General features: G+C 36.4%; 1 protein-coding gene across 3 annotated transcripts in view; it reads left to right on the top strand.

Moving 5' to 3' along the window:
- Positions 1 to 21,855, top strand: part of COL12A1 (collagen type XII alpha 1 chain) — a 1,021,934-nt gene that overhangs the window by 919,882 nt on the left and 80,197 nt on the right. For 2 of the 3 annotated variants that reach the window (XM_050786415.1, XM_050786416.1), the window contains 3 exons: positions 1,490 to 1,762; positions 4,493 to 4,765; positions 13,764 to 14,036. The exons of the other annotated variant lie outside the window; for it this stretch is intronic. In XM_050786415.1, coding sequence (XP_050642372.1) covers positions 1,490 to 1,762; positions 4,493 to 4,765; positions 13,764 to 14,036 — 819 coding nt within the window. The remainder of the gene's footprint in view (positions 1 to 1,489; positions 1,763 to 4,492; positions 4,766 to 13,763; positions 14,037 to 21,855) is intronic. 3 annotated transcript variants of the gene reach the window in all.

Raw genomic sequence — 21,855 nt, 5'->3', positions numbered from 1 at the left:
TTCTGACTTTCTGATGCTTTTCCTGTAATGCCCACACTGCTACTCAATGACCCTGACCCTTTCTCTTCAGCATTTTGGGAGGGGAATGGGAAATCTGTCTCAAGAGAGGACTTGTCTCAGGGTTTTTGAGTAGAAGTCACTCCATTCATACACACTCTAGTTTTTGGTCATTGGGCTACTACAATGGAGTTGGGTAATGTCTTTTCAGTTATATTGTCTGTAATGGAATCTGGGATTTAAATTTTTTTTAGTTGATAAGAAAGTTTCCAATGTAATACTTTCATTAAGCTAACAATTATAGAGCTTCTGCTTGTGTCAGATGCTCTGCTAAATGTTTTCCATAGATTATCTCATTTAACCACTTAAATAATCCTATAAATAGTCATGTTTTGCTGCTAGGATAATCTACGGCTCAGAATTACACATCTATTAAGCTTCAGAGCTAGGATTCCAACCCATCAGTCTATCTGCTGATTTGTTCTGACTTGTTTAATCTTTTTCCTTCCAATACAAAATGAATCATGGGTGTAAGTTGGCCAAGTACCATTTCTTTCCTTCCTGGAGAGATATACTTCCTTCCTTTCTCTTCTAGAGAGATATACTTCCTTCCTTTCTTTCTCCCTGGAGTGATCTATTGATGTGTTGAATATTTAAGTAAACTTCTAAATGTCTGTGTGATACATGCCAGGCATGTTGTACGAGGCTTTCACCCCAGTGGACTGAGAAGACAAAGACCTTTAGTTCATCTTTCCTGAATATATTGTCTATAGAGACAGTTGGCCCCACTGAGCAAGAGGGTCATTTAAACATGTTTACTGAACACAAAACCAAATGATGTTCTCATTTGGGCTTAATGAAAAATGCATTTAAAATTATGAGTCTGTGGGTGTTACCCATAGTGCACCTTAGCTTCAAGATGTAGATCTAATGAGCATTCATTAGGTACCAATTCTCTGCTTGTTCCATCCTGCGTATGGTCCAATTATTCTCCAAGTCAAGTGACTATACAGATAAAAAGTTAGTGTGGGACTGACTGGATAAGACAATTTGGTTGGGTGGGTAGACATGGTAGAGCCAGGTGTTAGGTGTTATTTTCCTAGTTTCGTGAGAAAATGTAGTAAGAGTGAAAGTCTTGGCTGCTTATATTCAAAGAAATGAATTGTTTTTATTCTTGAAGTTTATAGCAGTATAAATTTAGCATTTGATAGAATATTTATTATTTTAAAAGTTTAATATTATATACATCTTTATGTAATTAAAAAATTAACAGTACTTAGTTTCTTTCTGGATATTGTAGAATTCATATTTGCTATTTTAGAGTTTAGTTAATCTCTGGCTAAATGAATGCAGAAACCGGGATGTTTGCAAATAAATTGCTCATGGATTTCTTTAGAGAAATGGTATAATTTAGTAATAAAAAAGTAATTTTTGTATTTTTCATATAAAGTCAATTTATGTTTTAACATCTGTTTTTCTTTTTTTATTTCAGTAAAAGGAGCACCTCGAAACCTAAAGGTGACAGATGAGACTACAGATAGTTTTAAAATTACTTGGACTCAAGCTCCAGGGAGAGTTTTAAGATATCGAATTATATATAGACCAGTTGCTGGTGGAGAAAGCAGAGAAGTTACCACCCCACCCAATCAGAGGAGGAGAACGCTGGAGAACTTGATTCCAGACACAAAATATGAAGTAACTGTAATTCCTGAATATTTCTCCGGACCTGGTTCTCCATTAACTGGAAACGCAGCCACTGAAGAAGGTAGAGGAAATATGCTTATCATATGGTGACAACCAAACTCTTAGACTAGAGGGGAAAATTGAGACAACTATCCAGATAAAAAACTCATGAGACACTTTGTTTCAATTATTTGAGTATGTTAGACCATAGTCCTTTTAGACTTAAGTTTAATTTTATTTTTTTTACTTAATCATGACATTATTTACTTGTGTTGATAAATTTAATTAATTAATTAATTAATTTTTTGGAGACAGAGTCTCCCTCTGTCATCCAAGCTGGAGTGCAGTGGCTCGGCTCACTGCAACCTCCGCCTCCCGGGTTCAAGCGATTCTCCTGACTCAGCCTCCCAAGTAGCTGGGATTACAGGCGCGTGCAACTACACGCAGCTAATTTTTGTATTTTTAGTAGAAACAGGGTTTCACCATGTTGGCCAGGCTGGTCTGAGACTCCTGACCTCAGGGGATCTGCCTGCCTTGGCCTCCCGGTGTGTTGGGATTACAGGCACGAGCCACCATGCACGTCAATAGAATTTAAATGCTAGGATATAGTCTCAATATTCTTTTAAAAATAATATTATTAAATGTTTCAATGTGAATTGAAGGATGGCTAAGAATTAAAAATCAAACTTCTATGCACCATTGAAATAGATTGTATTTTACTTCTTAAGAAAGATTTTTAAACATTAACTTGTTTTTCTTTAGATGGGATGATTAGGATCCCAGGATATATTCTGATGTTTGTTTGTTGAAATTATTAATGTTTAATATGTTATTTCATTGGGGGCAAAATGAGACATTCATAATTTTTTATTTTATTTCCTAGCTCTAATGTTTTTAAAATAGCAATAATAATGCTAAGAACACATTAGCAATAATGAAAAGTTACTGAGTACCTGTCTGGTGTCAGGTTCTGTACAAAGGGCTTTTCATATATTTTGTTTAATCCCTGCATAGTGTTTATGTTATTATTATCATCTCAGCTTTATAAGAGAATTAAGGCTGAGGAAATTAAATAATAAATCAAGACCACACAGCTAATAAATGGTGAATCTGAGTTTATGGATTTTACTGCCCTACTGCAGACATTTACAAGGAGTATCCATTATAGCTTGGTCTGCATCACCCTTCTCTGTCTCACTGCCTTCCCTCCCACTGCATCACTCTACCCACTCCTACTGCATTCCTCTCCCTCCTCCCCCACTGCATCACGCTCCCACCGCCCACTGCACTCCCTCCCACTGCATCACTCTCCCTCCATCCCACTGCATCTCTTTCCCTCCTCCCACTGCATCTCTCTCCTTCCTCCCACTGCATCCCTCTTACTCCCTCTCACTGCATCTCTCTCCCTCCATCCCACTGCATCTCTTCTCCTCCTACTGCATCCCTCTCCCTCCTCCCACTGCATCTCTTCCCCTCCTCCCACTGCATCTCTCTCCCTCCTCCCACTGAATCCCTCTCCCTCCTCCCACTGCATCCCTCTCCCTCCTCCCACTGCATCCCTCTCCCTCCTCCCACTGCATCCCTCTCCCTCCTCCCACTGCATCTCTCTCCCCCCCCACTGAATCTCTCTCCCTCCTCCCACTGCATCCCTCTCCCTCCTCCCACTGCATCCCTCTCCCTCCTCCCACTGCATCCCTCTCCCTCCTCCCACTGCATCCCTCTCCCTCCTCCCACTGCATCCCTCTCCCTCCTCCCACTGCATCTCTCTCCCACCCCACTGAATCTCTCTCCCTCCCTCCCACTTCATCACTCTCCCTCCTCCCACAGCATCCCTCTCCCTCCTCCCTTTGCATCTCTCTCCCTCCGTCCCACTGCATCTCTCTCCCTCCTCCCACTGCATCTCTTTCCCTCCTTTCACTGCTTCACTCTCCTCTCTTCCCCCTGCAACCTAGCTCAATAGTCTGTTCTGCTACAGAGGCTTTCTCTTTTACCTGCTTTCTTCCTCCTGTCTTCCATTGGTGAAGTGTGACTACTTCATTGTTTTTCTCTCTTGCTGAGAGTCTAGGGCTCTTTGTGCTGGGCACCATAATGTGACCCAATACCTCTTCATCTTTCTATTTTCTGGAGTAAAACTGGCTGGCTTTTATATGCTCAGTGGAGAGTGACATAGGACTCGGTTCCTTAGGAACCTTCAAAGAGGACATGACCAATCTACAAGGAAAGTCATGAAATAGCAAACATCACAGCTACAAAAAGATGGGGTGGTCCCTGGGGATTTATACCCAAGGCTGGGTCTCACTGAGCTGTTTTTTTCCTCTTACTTTTTTTCCCTCTAGGGACAGCATTATGTTTATAATTTATCATTTTTATTATATCAGAATTAGTTCCTGGGTGTTACCTTTAGATGTTCATAGCATTACACTGATTAACTGTTTTTACTGAAGATTTCTTAAAGGAATTAAAGTCTGCATTGTAATACTAATCAACATGTATACATTTTATAATGCTTTCTTCCACTTTTAAGGAAATACAGGGAAACTATCTTATAGGAAATATTCTAACATGAAATATTTTACTTGGAAGATTTTAACCTTTGTAAAAACAGAAAAGGGACTGGATATCTTTCCCCTTGTTTCTACTAACATATAGGGTCTGATTTAGCTTTGTTGGCTAGTAAACAGTAAAAATTGTCATAGTCTCACCCAGGGTATAAATTTGTTGTAGTGCACATGCATATGTAAAGTAACGAAATGTTTTTCAAGTCATTTTATTAAATAATGGGTTTTGATGATGTTGTCATTTTTTAATGAAGTTAGAGGGAATCCAAGAGACTTAAGAGTTTCTGACCCTACGACGTCTACTATGAAATTATCTTGGAGTGGGGCACCAGGAAAAGTGAAACAGTATCTCGTCACATATACCCCAGTGGCAGGGGGTGAAACTCAAGAGGTCACTGTGAGGGGAGATACAACCAATACGGTGCTGCGGGGATTGAAGGAAGGGACACAATACGCCTTATCTGTGACAGCCTTGTATGCGTCTGGGGCTGGAGATGCCCTCTTTGGTGAAGGAACAACACTTGAAGGTAATTACCATCATATTTTCTGAAAATCTAGGAACTTGTTTGCGGTGCTGCCTCTAGGAAGCTTAAAATGTTTTCAGAGAATGAATCTAGAAGTGTGCAATCCTTTCTCTTAAAAAGAATATATATTGAAAAATAAATAACCATAAAGCTATCTGTTATTCAGAGATGTAGAATGTAAGCAGCTGAAAAAATTAAACTTGATTAAGAAGTGCCTTGGGGAGCTGGATGCATAATAAGGCCAAAGAAATGTGTTTATAATTCCATGGGTTGGTTGAAAGGAGAATAGGTGTATGACATTCAGAGGGGGAAGGGACCTTGGGAAACATCTATGTAAAAAGGTTTGGATTGCCCAAGTTTATGCAGCTAGTTCTATCTTTCTGGTCCAGATAGGAACCATTTTCTGACTTCCATTCAAGTGCTCTTTTCATTCACCATGCATAAAAGCTCAAGAAATATAAGAACCCAAGTTTCTATTTGTTTTCTACATAATTTCTGAAATTCCATTCTGTATTAAATGTTCAAAGTGATTGTGATAAAGTGCTTAGTAAGAAACATCAGCAATACTGGAGCGGTTTCCTTGGCTCTTTAGAGTTAATTGTCAGAGACCTTTACATTTTTTAGGATCTTTTGAGATATAATCACAGCTCAGGTTTAACTTAACACAGCTACTACATGAATACTGTAAGGGAGAGAAAATACACATCTAATTAAACCGCAATGAGAATGGATTGTAATGCTAAAAATCTCATGAGGTTGACTCAGTCCTATAGTTGGGGGCCTACATGGACTATCAGCAATAGCTTTCCTTCTCTTTATCATTATATTTTATATGGCTTATTTTAAATGATTATAGGAAGAAAAGGAATCTGAAGTATCTTCTAATATGAAATCACAGTGACTAAGCAAAATATCCATCAAAGCTGTTGGATCCAGGAGCTTGGAAGGTTGTAGATATTGTAATTAATGAGACAGGACATACAATAGGCAGTTCTTAGAAACTTCAAGACTTAAGAATGAAAAACAAATAATTTAAAAATACTAATCAAAATAGTAGTGATTGGCCAGGCATGGTGACTCACGCCTGTAATCCCAGGACTTTGGGAGACTGAGGCGGGTGGATCACCTGAGGTCAGGAGTTTGAGACCAGCCTGGCCAACATGGTAAAACCCTGTCTCTACTAAATACAAAAATCAGCTGTGCATGGTGGCGCATGCCTGTAATCCTAGCCACTTGGGAAGCTGAGGCAGGAGAATGTCTTGAACTCGAGAGGAGGAGGTGGCAGTGAGCTGAGATTGTACCATTGCACTCCAGGCTGGGCAACAAGAATGAAACTCCATCTCAAAAAAAAAAAAAAAAAAAAAAATAATAATAATGATAGTGATCAAGAGTTAAATTTCCATAGTCCATGAAATCTGTTTCTAGAAAAAGATTTAAATGAAAGATTAGGTACCAGTGTGTAAATTACTTACAACTAGAAGAGACCTGGTTGTACTACTTAGCTGTGTGACCTGGAGTAAACCTTTAACCCCTCTGGGCCTTAGTTTATTCATCTATAAAGAAGGGATGATTATCCTCCCTCTTTCCTCCCAGAGTTATTGTTGAGATCAAACGGGAGAATGTAAGTGAAACTCATTGGAAACTGTGAAATACTATATGTCTACAAAATTCATCAAGAGGACATAGCTTATTAACTTTAGATCTGATATCTAAAAGCCTCTTGGTATACTGAGGGTTGGGGGGGTTGGATTGGTTCCAAGACCCCTGCATATACCAATATCCGCTGCATATACCAAAGTCCTCTCATACTCAAGTCCTGCAGTCGGGCCTATGGAACCTGTATATATGAAAAGTCGGCCTCTGCATATAGATGGGTTTTGCATCCTGTGAATACTGTATTTTTTGTCTGCATTTGCTTGAAATAAATCTGCATGTAAGTGGACCCTCACAGTGCAAACCCATGTTGTCAACTGTATAGCTTTAGTATTTCAAATATAATCGGTGACACAAAAGTTTTGGAAAAAATAGTAGAAACAGAAATTGCCTTAAATACACAGACATAATCCAAACAACAAAAGCATGTGATCTTTACAATCTGGGGCAACATCCAGAATTTTGGAGAAATTTGTCCTTTTCTTTGGACCTTTTGAAGTTCTGTTTCTCCATATGCTTTCCACGAGCTTTTAGCATAGGTTGCTCATAAGATATTTTTGGAGGACAAACTTTCACTCTTTATTTTTTACAGGATAGATATAGATTGTATTTGTGAACATTTCTTCTTTATAAGGAGTATCTTGGAAATAATTTAATAGTTTTTCTTCTGGTTGTGCCTTTTAACCTTCTCGTATTCATTTGTGCTTCCTTGCTTAAAAAAATATGTATGTATATTTATGCTCAGGAAAAATTTCCCAATTTTAAAAATTAAGGCATTTTTTGCCAAGAATAATATATTAAAAATTGCATTTAACAAAATGTACTTTTTAATTTTACAGGAAGCACATTCTACTAGGCTGTGATTTTTGTAAGCCAGATGTATAATTTGTTTATAATATTATATCTCTTCACAAGTGGTATCGAAAATCTATCAACTTGTATGCATGTGCGAGTGTACACACACACGCGTGTCTTTGATCAGAAACAATCTCTAAGGGAAATACATAGATAGTAAAATAAATTTTAAAAGCTATTGTTTTCTATTTCCTGAGAAGAAGGAAAGCTAGATAATTTGTCAGCTTGCTTAAAAAATACAGTTAATTCCTAACTAAATTGTAATAATTTACAACGGACATTTTGTTCATTTATGCTAAAGCGCTTTACTGCAGTGAAGGATTAACAAAAGGGCCTCCAGCCTGATTTTGTTAACATATTTATCCCATTGCATTATGTGTGGTAAACTTGACAAATATGTGAAAGCATAGTTGTGACTAAATGAAAATAGTAGAAGATTTTTGCCCCTGGTTATTCCATTTCATTTTATTGTATTAACTCAGCCAAATCCACATACCATATACAGGAATAGGATATGATGGTAAATGCAGGGAGTGGAAAGCCCAGAAACAGAGCCAGGCAACTGCTTTTGAGGGCTGCTGTTTTTCTAATCTGTTTTTCTCTTGGGAGAGGAGGTGGTAAGAGCAGAACTTGAAGGAATGTTTCCTTTATCCAGAGGCATGGTGTCAGCCGGCAAGAGCATTCTGTAGGTTGGGCATCTTATAGATTACTTCAAATGCGTTATGACTCTCAATTCAAAAGGAAAGAAAGTTGTTGTTATTTTGTATTTAAAAAAATATGTAGTGTGGTCTACAACCATCCCTAACTTGAATCTGTTTCCTACTACTTTTTTTGAAACGCAGCCAATGATCAGAAAATTCCCCTGTTGCTGGAAGAGAGATTTATTAGCATTGGCGTTGGGGAAGTTCATGGTTGGCTGTAGTACTGTAGGCAATAGAGTCACAAAGGCAGAGTTTATTACTATTTCAGATCCAAACTTCAGAGGAATGTGAGCACACGTCATTAAGTTTGATTTACATGGTTTTTCCCCCCCATTGTTGTTGTTGTTAGAGCAGTTAGACAATATAATTACGAAAACACTACTGTATATGTAATCGCACTTCAAGTCTTGAAAGAACCTTTAATTGCCGCTGTTAGTGCTTGGAGGAAAATCTGTTTTTATAAATCTCTCAATAAATAATGCCCATTTTAATTCAGAGATTTACCACAAATGAATGAGAATTTCAGTTTGATAATAATATGTTTTCTTGTTAAATTTTTGAGTGTTTTTTTTTGGCTACGGAAAATATGACTTTTTAGAATTTCCTTTGTTTCAGTTGCTGTAGCAACCTGCCAACGTCCTAGATATGAATGGCTTCCTACAGATCAAACCAAGTGTATTCAGTTGACATTTTGTTACAATGAGGTTTTTAGCACATCTCAGGAATTCTGCATGATGTTGAGTAACATGAGGCCCTTAAAGATGGACTAAACAAGGCCTCTGTGTTTTCACTGATTTACTGCTGTCTCATAATTTGAAAAATCATACATTCTGGGTAAAATAACGCTGACGTTGCCAGGGAACTTTAGCACAGTCACCAAACAGTAATTTCTATTTCCTTTTCCTGTGAATTAATTGCTTGTCAGATAAAAATTGAAATCAATGTGGAGAGGTAATAATTATGGAAGAAACACTTTTTTGCTCAAGCCAACTTTGAAGTTGAATGGTGATTTAATTGCTAAGATGTTTTTAAGAACTGTGTATAGCTTAAAGTAGCGGAGTTAACTTATCAATAGTGAACTTTGTCCTTTGGAATGGTGGCTCTGATTCATTGGTTGTAAATCAAATGTATTTCCACATGAACAATATCCAGAAGCAGATCTTCTGTATTGCTGTGGAAAGTTGGATGACTTTTGAGCTGAGCTCTAACGGAAAAGACAAATTGATTTAGAAGAGAGTTTACATTACATTTTCAATTTAACTTCTATTTTTGAAAGTGGTATATGAAACTCAATGAAAGCTGGCTGGAACAATCTATAAGATGAAATACAGTTTTATTTCATGATGATTAATTTTTCATGTATCATTGGCTAATTTGTGTTATAATTATATTTGAATTGGATGATAATTTGCTTTTCAGAAAGAAAATGGAAAAGGGGTAAGGAAACATAGGAAAGTTACTTAAATGAGGCATTATTTCTTTGGCTTGGTATGTGGAAAAAAGCAGTGTAGGAATCAACTCCTTCAGGATGTTCAGATCATAAGAAGTAGACCTGTCTGAATGACTTACCACAGCAGCAGCACGGAGACACATGCAAGCACACACTAGAAAAATGACTTTTGAATAGATGTAACTAAGCTTTATAATAAGGACAGAAATGCTGAGTAGCCAAATTTCAAAACCTGATAGAGTTTTATACCTTTAAACTTATGACATTTATACCTATACTGGTACTATGCTAGGAAGAATAAAGTGTAAGGGAAACTGTCAAGATAGAATCAAAGGAATGGGAATAAAGGAATATCATCATTGTAGATGATGACTTGCTTGAAATGATTGCCAGAATTTCTATTACCAGAGATAAAATTAATAGAGAGAACACAGACATATATCCAGAACAGAAGAGAGCAAGTAGTATGAGACTAAATATTATTCAAAAAAACCCTAAACAAATCCCAGCACCATAACACACATATTTGTAAACCCTGGGGCACAGAAGAAAGAGGAGGACCTCAGAAGGGAGGGAGCCTCTGCTAGAGCAAAAGTAGATCTAGGTTCAGGGAAAGGTAGTGACTACATGGCAAAACGTCTACTAGGGTTGCTTTCTGTTCACTGCCACTGTTTCTATGCTTTCTCCTTTTGAGGAGCAGTAACCTCTCCCGGAGATGGCCTACAGACTAGTCTTCTCACATCTTTACTTCTCACTCTCTCTTTCCTATTCCCTCTTAGGGACTCTAAAAAGGGACTCTTGCCTAAACCCAATATAACCAAACTAAACCAAAACAAGTCAGATAATTTCTTCCTGTAGTTACTGATGTCTGGAGCTCCTTAGATTCAGGACAAAAATGACAATGTATTGAACCAAGTAAATGCCTTGCTAGGTAACACTTAGAACTTCATTCATTTGAAAATGTGCTCAGCTCTTCAACAAGAGGCCATTTCCTGTTTCAGAGCCATTTCCTGTGTGTTCAGAGCCATTTCCTTTTGAGACAAGGTGGAGGGGAGAAGAGAGCAGTGAATATCCCACATGTGTCCATGGAGATGTGATAAAAAGCTTAAATCATCTCCTCTGTTCTCTGAGGGTCAGCCTTGAGATTATTTTTCCACCTAAAGCAGTGATTTTCTGTACATGGCAATATAACCACACAAAATACAAACCATCCAGCAGTCCTATAGAGCATCATGTGTGTAATGATTTTGACCAGTTTACTTTCACCATACCTGTCTTTATTTTGAAGGAGCACTGCTTCTATGTGAAAGCAGATTTGAGGTTCCTTCCCACACTGACCCAGCATACCTCCCTAATAAATGCTTCTCTAGACCTCAGAGAGGAGAAGTAGAAAGAAGAGCAAAAAGGGGGAAAGAATAAAGAATTGTAGAGGTTTTGGAATCACAGGGCAGATTTAAAAGATGTTTAGAAAGCACCAGTACTTAGGTGCATCCCCAAGTATTCCAATCTAATTGATTTGGGTAGGGTCCAGCCTTTGGTTTTTCAGGCAATTCTGTTTATCGATTCAAGTCCAGTCCAATTATTTTGCTGCTGTGGGCCCCAAGGCCCCAGGAGGTGACATAGGCTGTTGATGACCTGCTCAGATGGTTGCACACCTGGCCCCAAGACAAGTTCGGCCACTTGCCAGTTTCCATCCTGCCAACTGTACCACAGGGCGCAATCCACTTGCTTCATTTTTTGGTAATATAATGTTTGGCCAAACCAAGATCTCATGTTTTAAAAATTCAAGGGCTATACATTTACTTGTCATGAGTACAACTTATTCTCAAAATTCCTGGTTGTAACATAACAGATAGAATAGTCAGCCCTCCTCCCTAAAAAAAATTATCAATGTGTTTGGGGAGCAGTATAGATTTAATATTTAGGAATATTCCTATCAAACTGACTGATTGACATGTAAGAAACCCATATGAAGCAGCTTATCTTCTCAATTGTGGTGTCTGATTGAACTATCTTTCTCCTTTCTTTGGAGTCTATGTTGCTGTGTCACTAACATGGAATGTTGTAGTGACAGTGCCTGCCTTTATATACCACAGAGAGAAACTACAATTTTTAGTGAGTTTTTTCTGAGACTGAGAACTTACTCAGTGTTCACTCAAAATAGTGTTGTCATGCCATTAATTAGAGCTTATAAATATTCTTTAGTTGATTTTTAATTTGCATCTTAAAAATTGCTGTTGTAGATTATTTTTAGAATATTGATAAACCTTGGGAAAGGTCTTCATTGCATTTTACTAATATTTTGTTCTAGTTTTATAGTCTTGAGACTGTTAAAATAGTTCATTAAAATCCACAGGGAGACAAGTCTTGTGATCTTAGATCCTTTTGTTTTAAGCCCAGAAATATCTTTGTGAATGTATTTTTGCTTCAACCACAATTCTCTTCCTATTATTTTTCTCACAGTGAAATCATTAGCCTGTGTTTATGAGATTGATGTCTGTTGTCATGGAAATAAACAATGTCACAAATTTAGCGCTGTAGAAAGAAAAATAGGTTGAGAAGCAAAACCTTTGGGAAAAATAAAAGTTGAAATTGTTTTAAAACCACCCCAGTGTTAATTGGAAAGATAATTCCCACATTCTAGTTAACCTTATTTGTCTGATACTTTTTTGAAACGTCATTAATGCAGCTCATTTAAATGCAAAATTGCTTTCAAACAAGGTCATTTCACAATAGCTGTTCCTGACTACAATTGAGGAAATTTAGAAGAAAAGGCACATATTGAAAATGGTGTATATCAAGCAAACAAAAAACGTGCTGTACATTTAAAACTTACAGACTAGTTGTTGGGATATCGATTATCAAAACAGATAAAAAACAAAACAAAGAAACCCACAACCAAACCAAATAAAACAAACAGTTTAAAATAGTACTTTTATATTCCAAGTAGAGAAAAAATAAAGGTGTATGACCATTTACATAGTAAAGACACCTAAAGAAGACTTTCAAATGGGAATTAGCCTCAAGAGCTGAGGGAAAAAATTCAATGTGCTCTTAAAAATAAGTATTCTTTGTTGCAGTGAAATATGTAACTAATTTCCTTCCAGGGATGAAATGTGCTGTCAGCAGTTAAAGTTATTTTTAATGGAGTTAGAATTTTCCATTTGGGCTTGGGGTCTGGTAGGCTGCCCAGCTTCTGTTTCATTTATTTTTTCCCCTCTAAATCCAAGCATATATGATATGTTTTTGTCCACCTAGATTTCTTTTTCATTCATTGTTACCTTTACGTTTTGTGTTGAAATTTAATTGTTAAATTATGACTACTTTTAAGATATTCATTTTTACTCTTTGAGTTAAGTAAAATAATAGTTTTTAAAATTCTTTTAAGAGCAATATATATCATTTGCATGAACATACAACAATTACTGGTAAGACGTATGCTGGGAAGCAGAGAGTTTTGTATTTATGTCATACTGTGGCATAAAGCCTAGTAAAGGTAGCCAATATAAAGCGACCTGTATATTTATCTTACATCTAAAATGTGGAGAGTGAGGGTTTTACTGAAAGATATCTGTGCCTCCTATTAAGTTGAGGTTTCCATATTTTTCCACTTGGGTTGTATGTTTTTTGAATGAAAGAACCAAAATTTAGTAGCAGACATTTTTGATCAGCTAGAACAAGTGGTATGTTTTATTTTGGTGACTAATCACTTTTAAGTTTTCCAGAAGAATTGGTTGTTTTAGTTTTGTTAGGGTTAAGCTATATTGAAAGTTTGCACTGCTACTTTTTAAACTTCATGAGCAAATACAAGTTTCACCAAGAAACAGTTGTTGGAATTAAGTTTTGTAAGTGATATGAGATTGTTGCAGTTGTTGTAAATCATGCATTGAAAATGAGTTTATTTAAATTAGATCAGAGAGGAAAAGATCATGGTAACAAAATAAAGATCTTTGTGAACAATGGGCCATGCCACAAGGCCAACTAAAATGTGATAAAATTCTGGGACTTAGATACAGTTTTTTTCCCTTGGAATTTTTTTTTTTAAAGACAAATACTTCCTCAAATTTGGATGTCAAACTTGTCCTGAAGGATAAGATTATCTAAGTAGGCATATGGGGGCAAGGCTAAGAGGTAGAAATCAAATATAATTCTAAAGTTTTATTGCATCAATCTATTCCACTGACAGAATAGGATGGACAACTCAGAAAGAAGAAATGGGCAATTTTAGACAAACTGAGTTTGAGTCCAGCAAGTCAGAATCTCTACCAGGATCAATGAATATTAATACGTAAATAACTACTAGATATTTTTAAAAAAGATTCCCTTTTAATTTCTGTTCTAGAACGTGGTTCTCCTCGAGATTTAGTTACTAAAGACATCACTGACACATCAATTGGGGCTTATTGGACATCTGCTCCAGGAATGGTTCGCGGTTACAGGGTCTCATGGAAATCACTTTATGATGATGTTGACACTGGAGAGAAAAATCTTCCTGAAGATGCAATCCATACTATGATAGAAAATCTGCAGCCAGAGACCAAATACAGAATTTCAATATTTGCCACTTACAGCAGTGGAGAAGGAGAACCTTTGACTGGAGATGCCACAACTGAATGTAGGTAACATTATGGGTGTGTTTGGGTGTGTGTTGGTGCTACCCAATAGTTATCAGCTCAAGTGACAATGCAGTTTAATCACTTGAATTTTTTTTCTTTACATGATAAATGAAGTCTGAGGAATTAGGATCTTTAAAGAATTTGGCTTTAATTCCGAGTAGGTATCTAAAAATATATCAAATTTGGAAATATCAAATCTCTTTCCACTACCTATATTTGTCTTTTTTCCTGGTGCAATGATTGACTAAGTAGAATACCCAACTACTAAAAAGACCAGAAGCTATGAAGTGAAGAGAATTCAGCCACATTTGTAAAGCTGCATGATCTTTGTCAAGAACTTAACCTTCTTTGTGCCTCAGTTTCCTAATCTGTAGAATGCAGATAATAAATCTTGTCTCTTAGAGTTGTGAGGATTATATAAAATAACAGTATACAAAGCAGTCAGCATGGTACCTAGCCACTTAGAGATGATTGATAAATGATGGGTGGCTATTGAAACTATGATTATCATACAACCAAGACTTAACTTAGTTCTCTTTCTTTTCTTTCTTTTCTTTCTTTCTTTCTTTCTTTCCTCCCTCCCTCCCTCCCTCCCTCCCTTCTTTCTTTCTTTCTTTCTTTCTTTCTTTCTTTCTTTCTTTCTTTCTTTCTTTCTTTCTTTCTTTCTTTCTTTCTTTCTTTCTTTTTCTTTCTTTCTCTCTCTCTCTCTTTTCTTTCTTTCTTTCTTTCTTTCTTTCTTTCTTTCTTTTCTTTCTTTCTTTCTTTTTCTTTCTTTCTTTCTTCCTTCCTTTCTTCCTTTCTTCCTTCCTTCCTTCCTTCCTTCCTTCCTTCCTTCCTTCATTCCTTCATTCCTCTCTCTCCCTCCCTCCCTCCCTCCCTCCCTCCCTCCCTTCTTTCCCTTCCTTCCTTCCTTCCTTCCTTCCTTCCTTCCTTCCTTCCTTCCTTCCTTCCTTCCTTCCTTCCTTTCTTTCTTTCTTTCTTTCTTTCTTTCTTTCTTTCTTTCTTTCTTTCTTTCTTTCTTTCTTTTTTTTCTTTCTTTCTTTTCTTTCTTTCTTCTTTATTCCTATTATATTTGGTAAGGTCAAATCAAAAGTCCATTCAATTTTCTGGTGGCTCAGATTTACCTCAATCTCACTAATATTCTTTTTTTTTTTTTTTTTTTTTTTTTTTGGTAAATAATTATGAATGACCTATCATAATCACCTGGCTGGTGAAGGATGTGTCAGGATATCTTTTTTTTTTTTTTTTTTTTTGAGATGGAGTCTGGCTCTGTTGCCCAGGCTGGAGTGCAGTGGCGAGATCTCGGCTGACTGCAAGCTCCGCCTCCTGGGTTCACGCCATTCTCCTGCATCAGCCTCCGGAGTAGCTGGGATTACAGGCGCCTGCCACCGCGCCCGGCTAATTTTTTGTATTTTTAGTAGAGACGGGGTTTCACCGTGGTCTCACCGTGGTCTCCATCTCCTGACCTTGTGATCCACCCGCCTCAGCCTCCCAAAGTGCTGGGATTACAGGCGTGAGCCACCGCGCCCAGCTTGTGTCAGGATATCTTAATTCACTTTCCTGAAAGCTTATTTGTTTGAGTGATAATGATGTGTTAGTGTAGGTTCAACAGTTGTAACAAATGTACCACTTTGGTGAAGGATGTTGATAATGGGGGAGGCTGTGCATGTGTGGAGGTGGGAAAGGGGACATGGGAAATCTCTGTACCTTCTGCTCAATCTCTGTACCAAAACTGCTCTAAAACAATATAAAATCTATTAAAAACAAACAATTGAAACCAAACCAAACCAAACCAAACCAAATGTCATTTGTTAAGCATGGGCATTTCTAAGCATTTGTAGGAGAAAACTTTAATCCTTTTGTTTTGGGAAGGTTTTAGGAAAAGGAGAAAGAATGGGCATTCATGCATTTCCTTCTATAAAAAAGAAGTAGAGGAATTTGGTGATTTTTCTGGCAAAGGAAGAGAGAGGGAGAAGTGCCATGAGCAATTTCAGTTAAGTCCTATATCCTGATTTTAAGTTGTCCTTAAACTAAAATCTTTGTGTCTAAGTTCATTTTCTTTTTATCATTTGCAAGCTCAGTTGGATGTTCAAGTTTAAATTTGTATCTTAATTCACCAGAGTTTAAAAAATCAACTTCTTTACAGGAAATTTAAATATGTGAGAAGACATAGTTCTCAGATATTCACATGATTGGTAGTAAATTAAATCTTGTGTCTGGAATATATTGGCTGATGTAGTTTAAGAACGTGGTAGAAATTCATTCTCTATTTTTGAGGAAATTCACTTGTAAAGAGAAGCTGTATTGTAAACTTAGGTCACATATGACACATAGAGCTGAATTTATTTGTAGGAGTAAAGATACAGTTCATGTGGCTGAGAAATTATAAAAGTATATGTATTTAGAGGGATTTTTTTTCTCCAAAAATTATCCTCCATTTTGTCTTTTTCCAAAAAGTTGGAGGCTTCAAATAATTGTTTGGAATTTAAAATATCTACAAGAGATGTGTTGTCGCTGAAAGCAAATATGGTGGCAGAAACTAAATAAACCTCTGTATCTCAGAAGATGAGCATCTAAGAAATTTTCAATATTTCTTGGCTAATTGGTTGATTTAAACATTGATGAACAGAAAGGCCTATTTTTTTCCCAAGTTAACTTTTTTTAAATTATACTTTAAGTTCTGGGGTACACGCGCAGATCGTGCAGGTTTGTTACATAGGTATACATGTGCCATGGTGGTTTGTTGCACCCATCAACCCATCACCTACATTAGATATTTCTCCTAATGCTATCCCTCCCCTAACTCCCTACCCTACTACAGGCCCTGGTGTGTAATGTTCCCTTCCCTGTGTCCGTGTGTTCTCATTGTTTAAGTCCCACTTATGAGTGAGAACATGCGGTGTTTGGTTTTCTGTTCTTGCGTTAGTTTGCTGAGAATGATGGTTTTCAGCATGATCCGTGTCCTTGCAAAGGACATCCTTTTTTATGGCTATGTAGTATTCCATGATGTATATGTGCCACATTTTCTTTATCCAGTCTATCATTGATGGGCATTTGGGTTGGTTCCAAGTCTTTGCTATTGTGAACAGTGCCACAATAAACATACGTGTGCATGTGGATTTATAGTAGAATGATTTATAATCCTTTGGGTATATATCCAGTAATGGAATTGCTGGGTCAAATGGTATTTCTAGTTCTAGATCCTTGAGGAATTACCACACTGTCTTCCACATTGGTAGAACTAATTTACACTCCTACCAACAGTGTAAAAGCATTCCTACTTCTTCACATCCTCTCCAGCATCTGTTGTTTCCTGGCTTTATAATGATTGCCATTCTAACTGGTGTGACCTAGTATCTCATTGTGATTTTGATTTGTATTTCTCTAATGACCAGTGATGAAGAGCTTTTTTTCATATGTTTGTCGGTTGCATAAATGTCTTCTTTTAAGAAGTGTCCATTCATATCCTTCGCCAAATTTTTGATGGGGTTGTTGGTTTTTTCTTGTAAATCTGTTTAAGTTCTTTGTAGATTCTGGATATTAGCCCTTTGTCAGATGGATAGATTGCAAAAATTTTTTCCCATTCTGTAGGTTGCCTGTTCACTCTGATGATAGTTTCTTTTGCTGTGCAGAAGCTCTTTAATTAGATCCCATTTGTCAATTTTGGCTTTTGTTGCCATTGCTTTTGGTGTTTTAGTCATGAAGCCTTTGCCCATTCCTATGTCCTAAATGATATTGCATAGGTTTTCTTCTAGGGTTTTTATGGTTTTAGGTCTTACATTTAAGTGTTTAATCTATCTTGAGTTAATTTTTGTATAAGGTGTAAGGAAGGGATCCAGTCTCAGCTTTCTGCATATGGGTAGCCAGTTTTCCCAACACCATTTATTAAATAGGGAATCCTTTCCCCATTTCTTGTTTTTGTCAATTTTGTCAAAGATCAGATGGTTATAGATGTGTGGTGTTATTTCTGAGGCCTCTGTTCTGTTCCATTGGTCTATTTATTATACTTTAAGTTTGTGGTACCAGTACTTTGCTGGTTTTGTTACTGTAGCCTTGTAGTATAGTTTGAATTCAGGTAGTGTGATGCCTCCAGCTTTGTTCTTTGTGAGTAGGATTGTCTTGGCTATACGGGCTCTTTTTTGGTTCCATATGAAATCTAAAGTTTTTTTCTAATTTTGTGAAGAAAGTCAATGATAACTTGATCAGGATAGAATTAAATCTATAAATTACTTTGGGCAGTATGGCCATTTTGACAATATTTATTCTTCCTATCTACAAGCATGTAATGTTTTTCCATTTGTTTGTGTTCTCTCTTATTTCCTTGAGCAGTGGTTTGTAGTTCTCCTTGAAGAGGTCCTTCACATCCCTTGTAAGTTGTATTCCTAGGTATTTTATTCTCTTTGTAGCAATTATGAATGGGAGTTCACTCATGATTTGGCTGTTTGTCTGTTATTGGTATAGAGGAATGCTTGTGATTTTTGCATATTGATTTTGTATCCTGAGACTGAAGAAGTTGCTTATCAGCTTAAGGAGATTTTGGGCTGAGACGATGGGTTTTTCTAAATATATAATCTTGTCATCTGCAAACAGAGACAATTTGACTTCCTCTTTTCCTAATTGAATACCCTTTATTTCTTTCTCTTGCCTTATTACCCTGGCCAAAACTTCCAATACTATGTTGAATAGGAGTGGTGAGAGAGGACATCCTTGCCGTGTGCCGGTTTTCAAAGGGAATGCTTCCAGTTTTTGCCCATTCAGTATGATACTGGCTGTGGGAAGCCTCTTTTGAAGAAGGAGCAGGCTTGGCAGGAATGAAGTGTTCATTTTTAGGTCGCGGTTGCCCTTCCATATTCTCAGGTTCCACATGTGCAAAAGTAACCAACTGCTGATAGACAGTATTTTTTAAAAAGCATTAAGAAATAACAATACAACAATAAATAATAATGCTAATAAATATATAGTATAATCATTATATGACATTTACATTGTATTATAAGTAATCTAGAGATGATTTGAAGTTCAGCAGGGTCTTGAATAATATCATAACATTGATGAGAAAAAAGAATTGATTCCTGGTGTGGGTCACTATCTGTGTGGAGTTTGCACATCTTCTCCATGTTTATGTGGGTTTCCTCCAGGTACTCTAGTTACCTCCCACATCACGTTAGGTGAACTGGCACGTCCACATGGTCCCAGTCTGAGTGAGTGTGGGGGTGTGTGTGTGTGGGTGCCTAGGATGGGGTTCTCCCTTTTGCCCTGAGCTACTTGGACAGGCTGTGTCCACTGTGATCCTTAACTGGAATAAATGGGTGAATAATTATGTTACTGGTTTTCATTTGTCTTTCTGAAATGTATATAGAGCTCACACATACGTCAGTGTTTTTTATTGAGAAGTTTGGTGATGTTTTTGTGATCAGAAATATGATGTAGGAACTTAACTCTTGTTTATATCAATTAACCTCTGGAAAATTGGTTTCCTTATGTCAGTTGTACAAAGTTGCAGTTTCCAAGAAATTATTTAACAACATTAGGTGAGGACTTACTGTATTAGGGAGGATGTGCATAGGTTTGTGTGAATACTACACCATTTTACATCAGGAACTTGAGCATGTGAGGATTTTAGTTTCTATGGGAGATCCTGAAACCAATCTCCCATGGATACCAAAGGGCAACTGTATGTGAAAACTGCTGAAATGTCTAAGTAAATAAGAAAGAAGTCATGGATTTTTCTTTGTTCTACCATCATTTTGTTGTTGTTAGAAAGTATTTTCAGAAATCTGAGTGAGATCTGCTGTTTAGGTGGTAGAGGAATCCTAAGGTGTGGATAACTCAGCAGAACTCCTAGCCTACGCTCCTAGAGTTTCGCATATGCTTCCAAGAGGGCATTCTGGGAACGTCTTTAAGATTGCTTTCACCTGAAACTCAGGGACATGGTATGCAGACTGTTGATACAATGAAATGAATACATTGATAAATGAAAATCATGAATTGGGGTTAGAAAGCCAGCAGAAGGGACACTTTCTAGTGCCCTTCTAATTTATGGCAGCTGGCTTAGCAGTGGTACAGTGGGTGTTTGAAAGTTTCTCATGATAGTTACTAACACATGAAAAGAACTTACAATGTGAGAGGGTGTAACAGCATTTAATGGCGTGTGGTATCCAATCAATGATGTAAAAATTCTTACTCTTTGGTTATGGGAAACCAACAAGGGTTTGTTTTTTTTTCTCCCTAAAATCCAGTTTACTATTAAAACTAGGATGAGATATGCTGTACTGTATTTCATTTCCGTTTCTTCATTTTAAAGAGTTAATTAAAAGGCAGGAATGTAAGTGAGGTCATTAAGGCATATCAAGGTATGACATATCACTTTTGGCTGTTATTAATATGTTTAAATTTTGAAACATGTTAAAGCTTGGTATCCCATTTTTTTGAAACTTAAGTTTCTTTTTAAATCAATATTCATAAAATTTAACTTTTTATTTTTCTAAATTCTGAGTTGTGTGAAATTGGTTTAAAAATTTTGTAAGAGAGACAATGTCTTGTTCCACTGAGTAAAAATGTAAGAGATGAAACAAAAGATGAGAAAACGTACTGTAGGGGGGCGGAGCAAGATGGCCGAATAGGAACAGCTCCAGTCTCCAACTCCCAGCGCGAGCGACACAGAGAAAACGTACTGTAGCACAACCACTTCTAGAAAACTGTTAGACACCCATCAACTTATTTGATATTTGTGACAACTGGTAATGATAATAATCCAAATAGATTATTTTTCTATATACTATTCTTTCTTGTACTATTTTCAGACCTCCAGGTAAAGTCTTTAGATTTTTTTGTTTGGAAATACATATATATATGTTTATATCATATATATTTTTATATAATAATATATATTTTATATATATGTAAACTTTTTTCCTTTTAATAGTTCACTTACCTGGAGAATAATAACAGCGAATTGATGATTAATCTAAATAAATTTTAGTATTTCCAGAAAATAATGGACTTTGCTGAGAGTTCTCTTAGTTTCTTTAAATCTAAAAATAAAAATTGCAGCCAATATAATTTTGATTGAAATTATATTTTTTCATCTCTCAGAAGCATAATTCATAAGCATCATAACCATATATTGAATTTACCTACTTTATCATTTTTATATTTGTCCTCTATACATATTATGTGTTTTAAAAAAAATATGGCTTCTTTAAAGATTTTATTTTTATTACTGATTTTAAGCAATTTAATTATGATGTGTCTTGGTATAGTTTCTTTATGTTTCTTGTGTTTGGGGTTCACTAAACTTCTAGAATGTGTGAGTTTATGGTTTTTATAAAATTTGAACAAGTCCATCCCATTAGTTTTTCAAATATTTTATTTATTACACCCCCACTTTATTCAGGAACTCCAATTAACTACACATATATTAGTCTGCTTGAAGTTATCACACAGCTCACTGATGCTCTGTTCATTAAAAAATTGTTTTTCTTTCCTTGTGTTTCATGTTCTATTATCATGCCATCAAGTTCACTAATCATTTTTTATATTTTCTAATCTGCTGTAAATATTATCTTGTGTGTTTTTCATTTTAGATATTATTTTTATCTCTAGAAATGTTTGAGTCTTTTTTATATGTTCTATATCTCTAGTTAAAATGCTTAATCTTTCTTCTACCATTATTACATATGAAATATAGTTATAATAACTGTTTTAACGTCCTTTTAAATTCTGTAATATATGTCGTTTCTAGTTCTGTTTCTATTGATTGATTTTTCTTCTTATTATGTGTTGTCTTAGTTTGGACTGCAATAACAAAAGGTATTA

The sequence above is a fragment of the Macaca thibetana genome, chromosome 4 (assembly GCF_024542745.1).
Source record: "Macaca thibetana thibetana isolate TM-01 chromosome 4, ASM2454274v1, whole genome shotgun sequence".
Taxonomy (NCBI): Eukaryota; Metazoa; Chordata; class Mammalia; order Primates; family Cercopithecidae; genus Macaca; species Macaca thibetana.
This window is presented reverse-complemented; position numbering and strand designations above follow the sequence as displayed.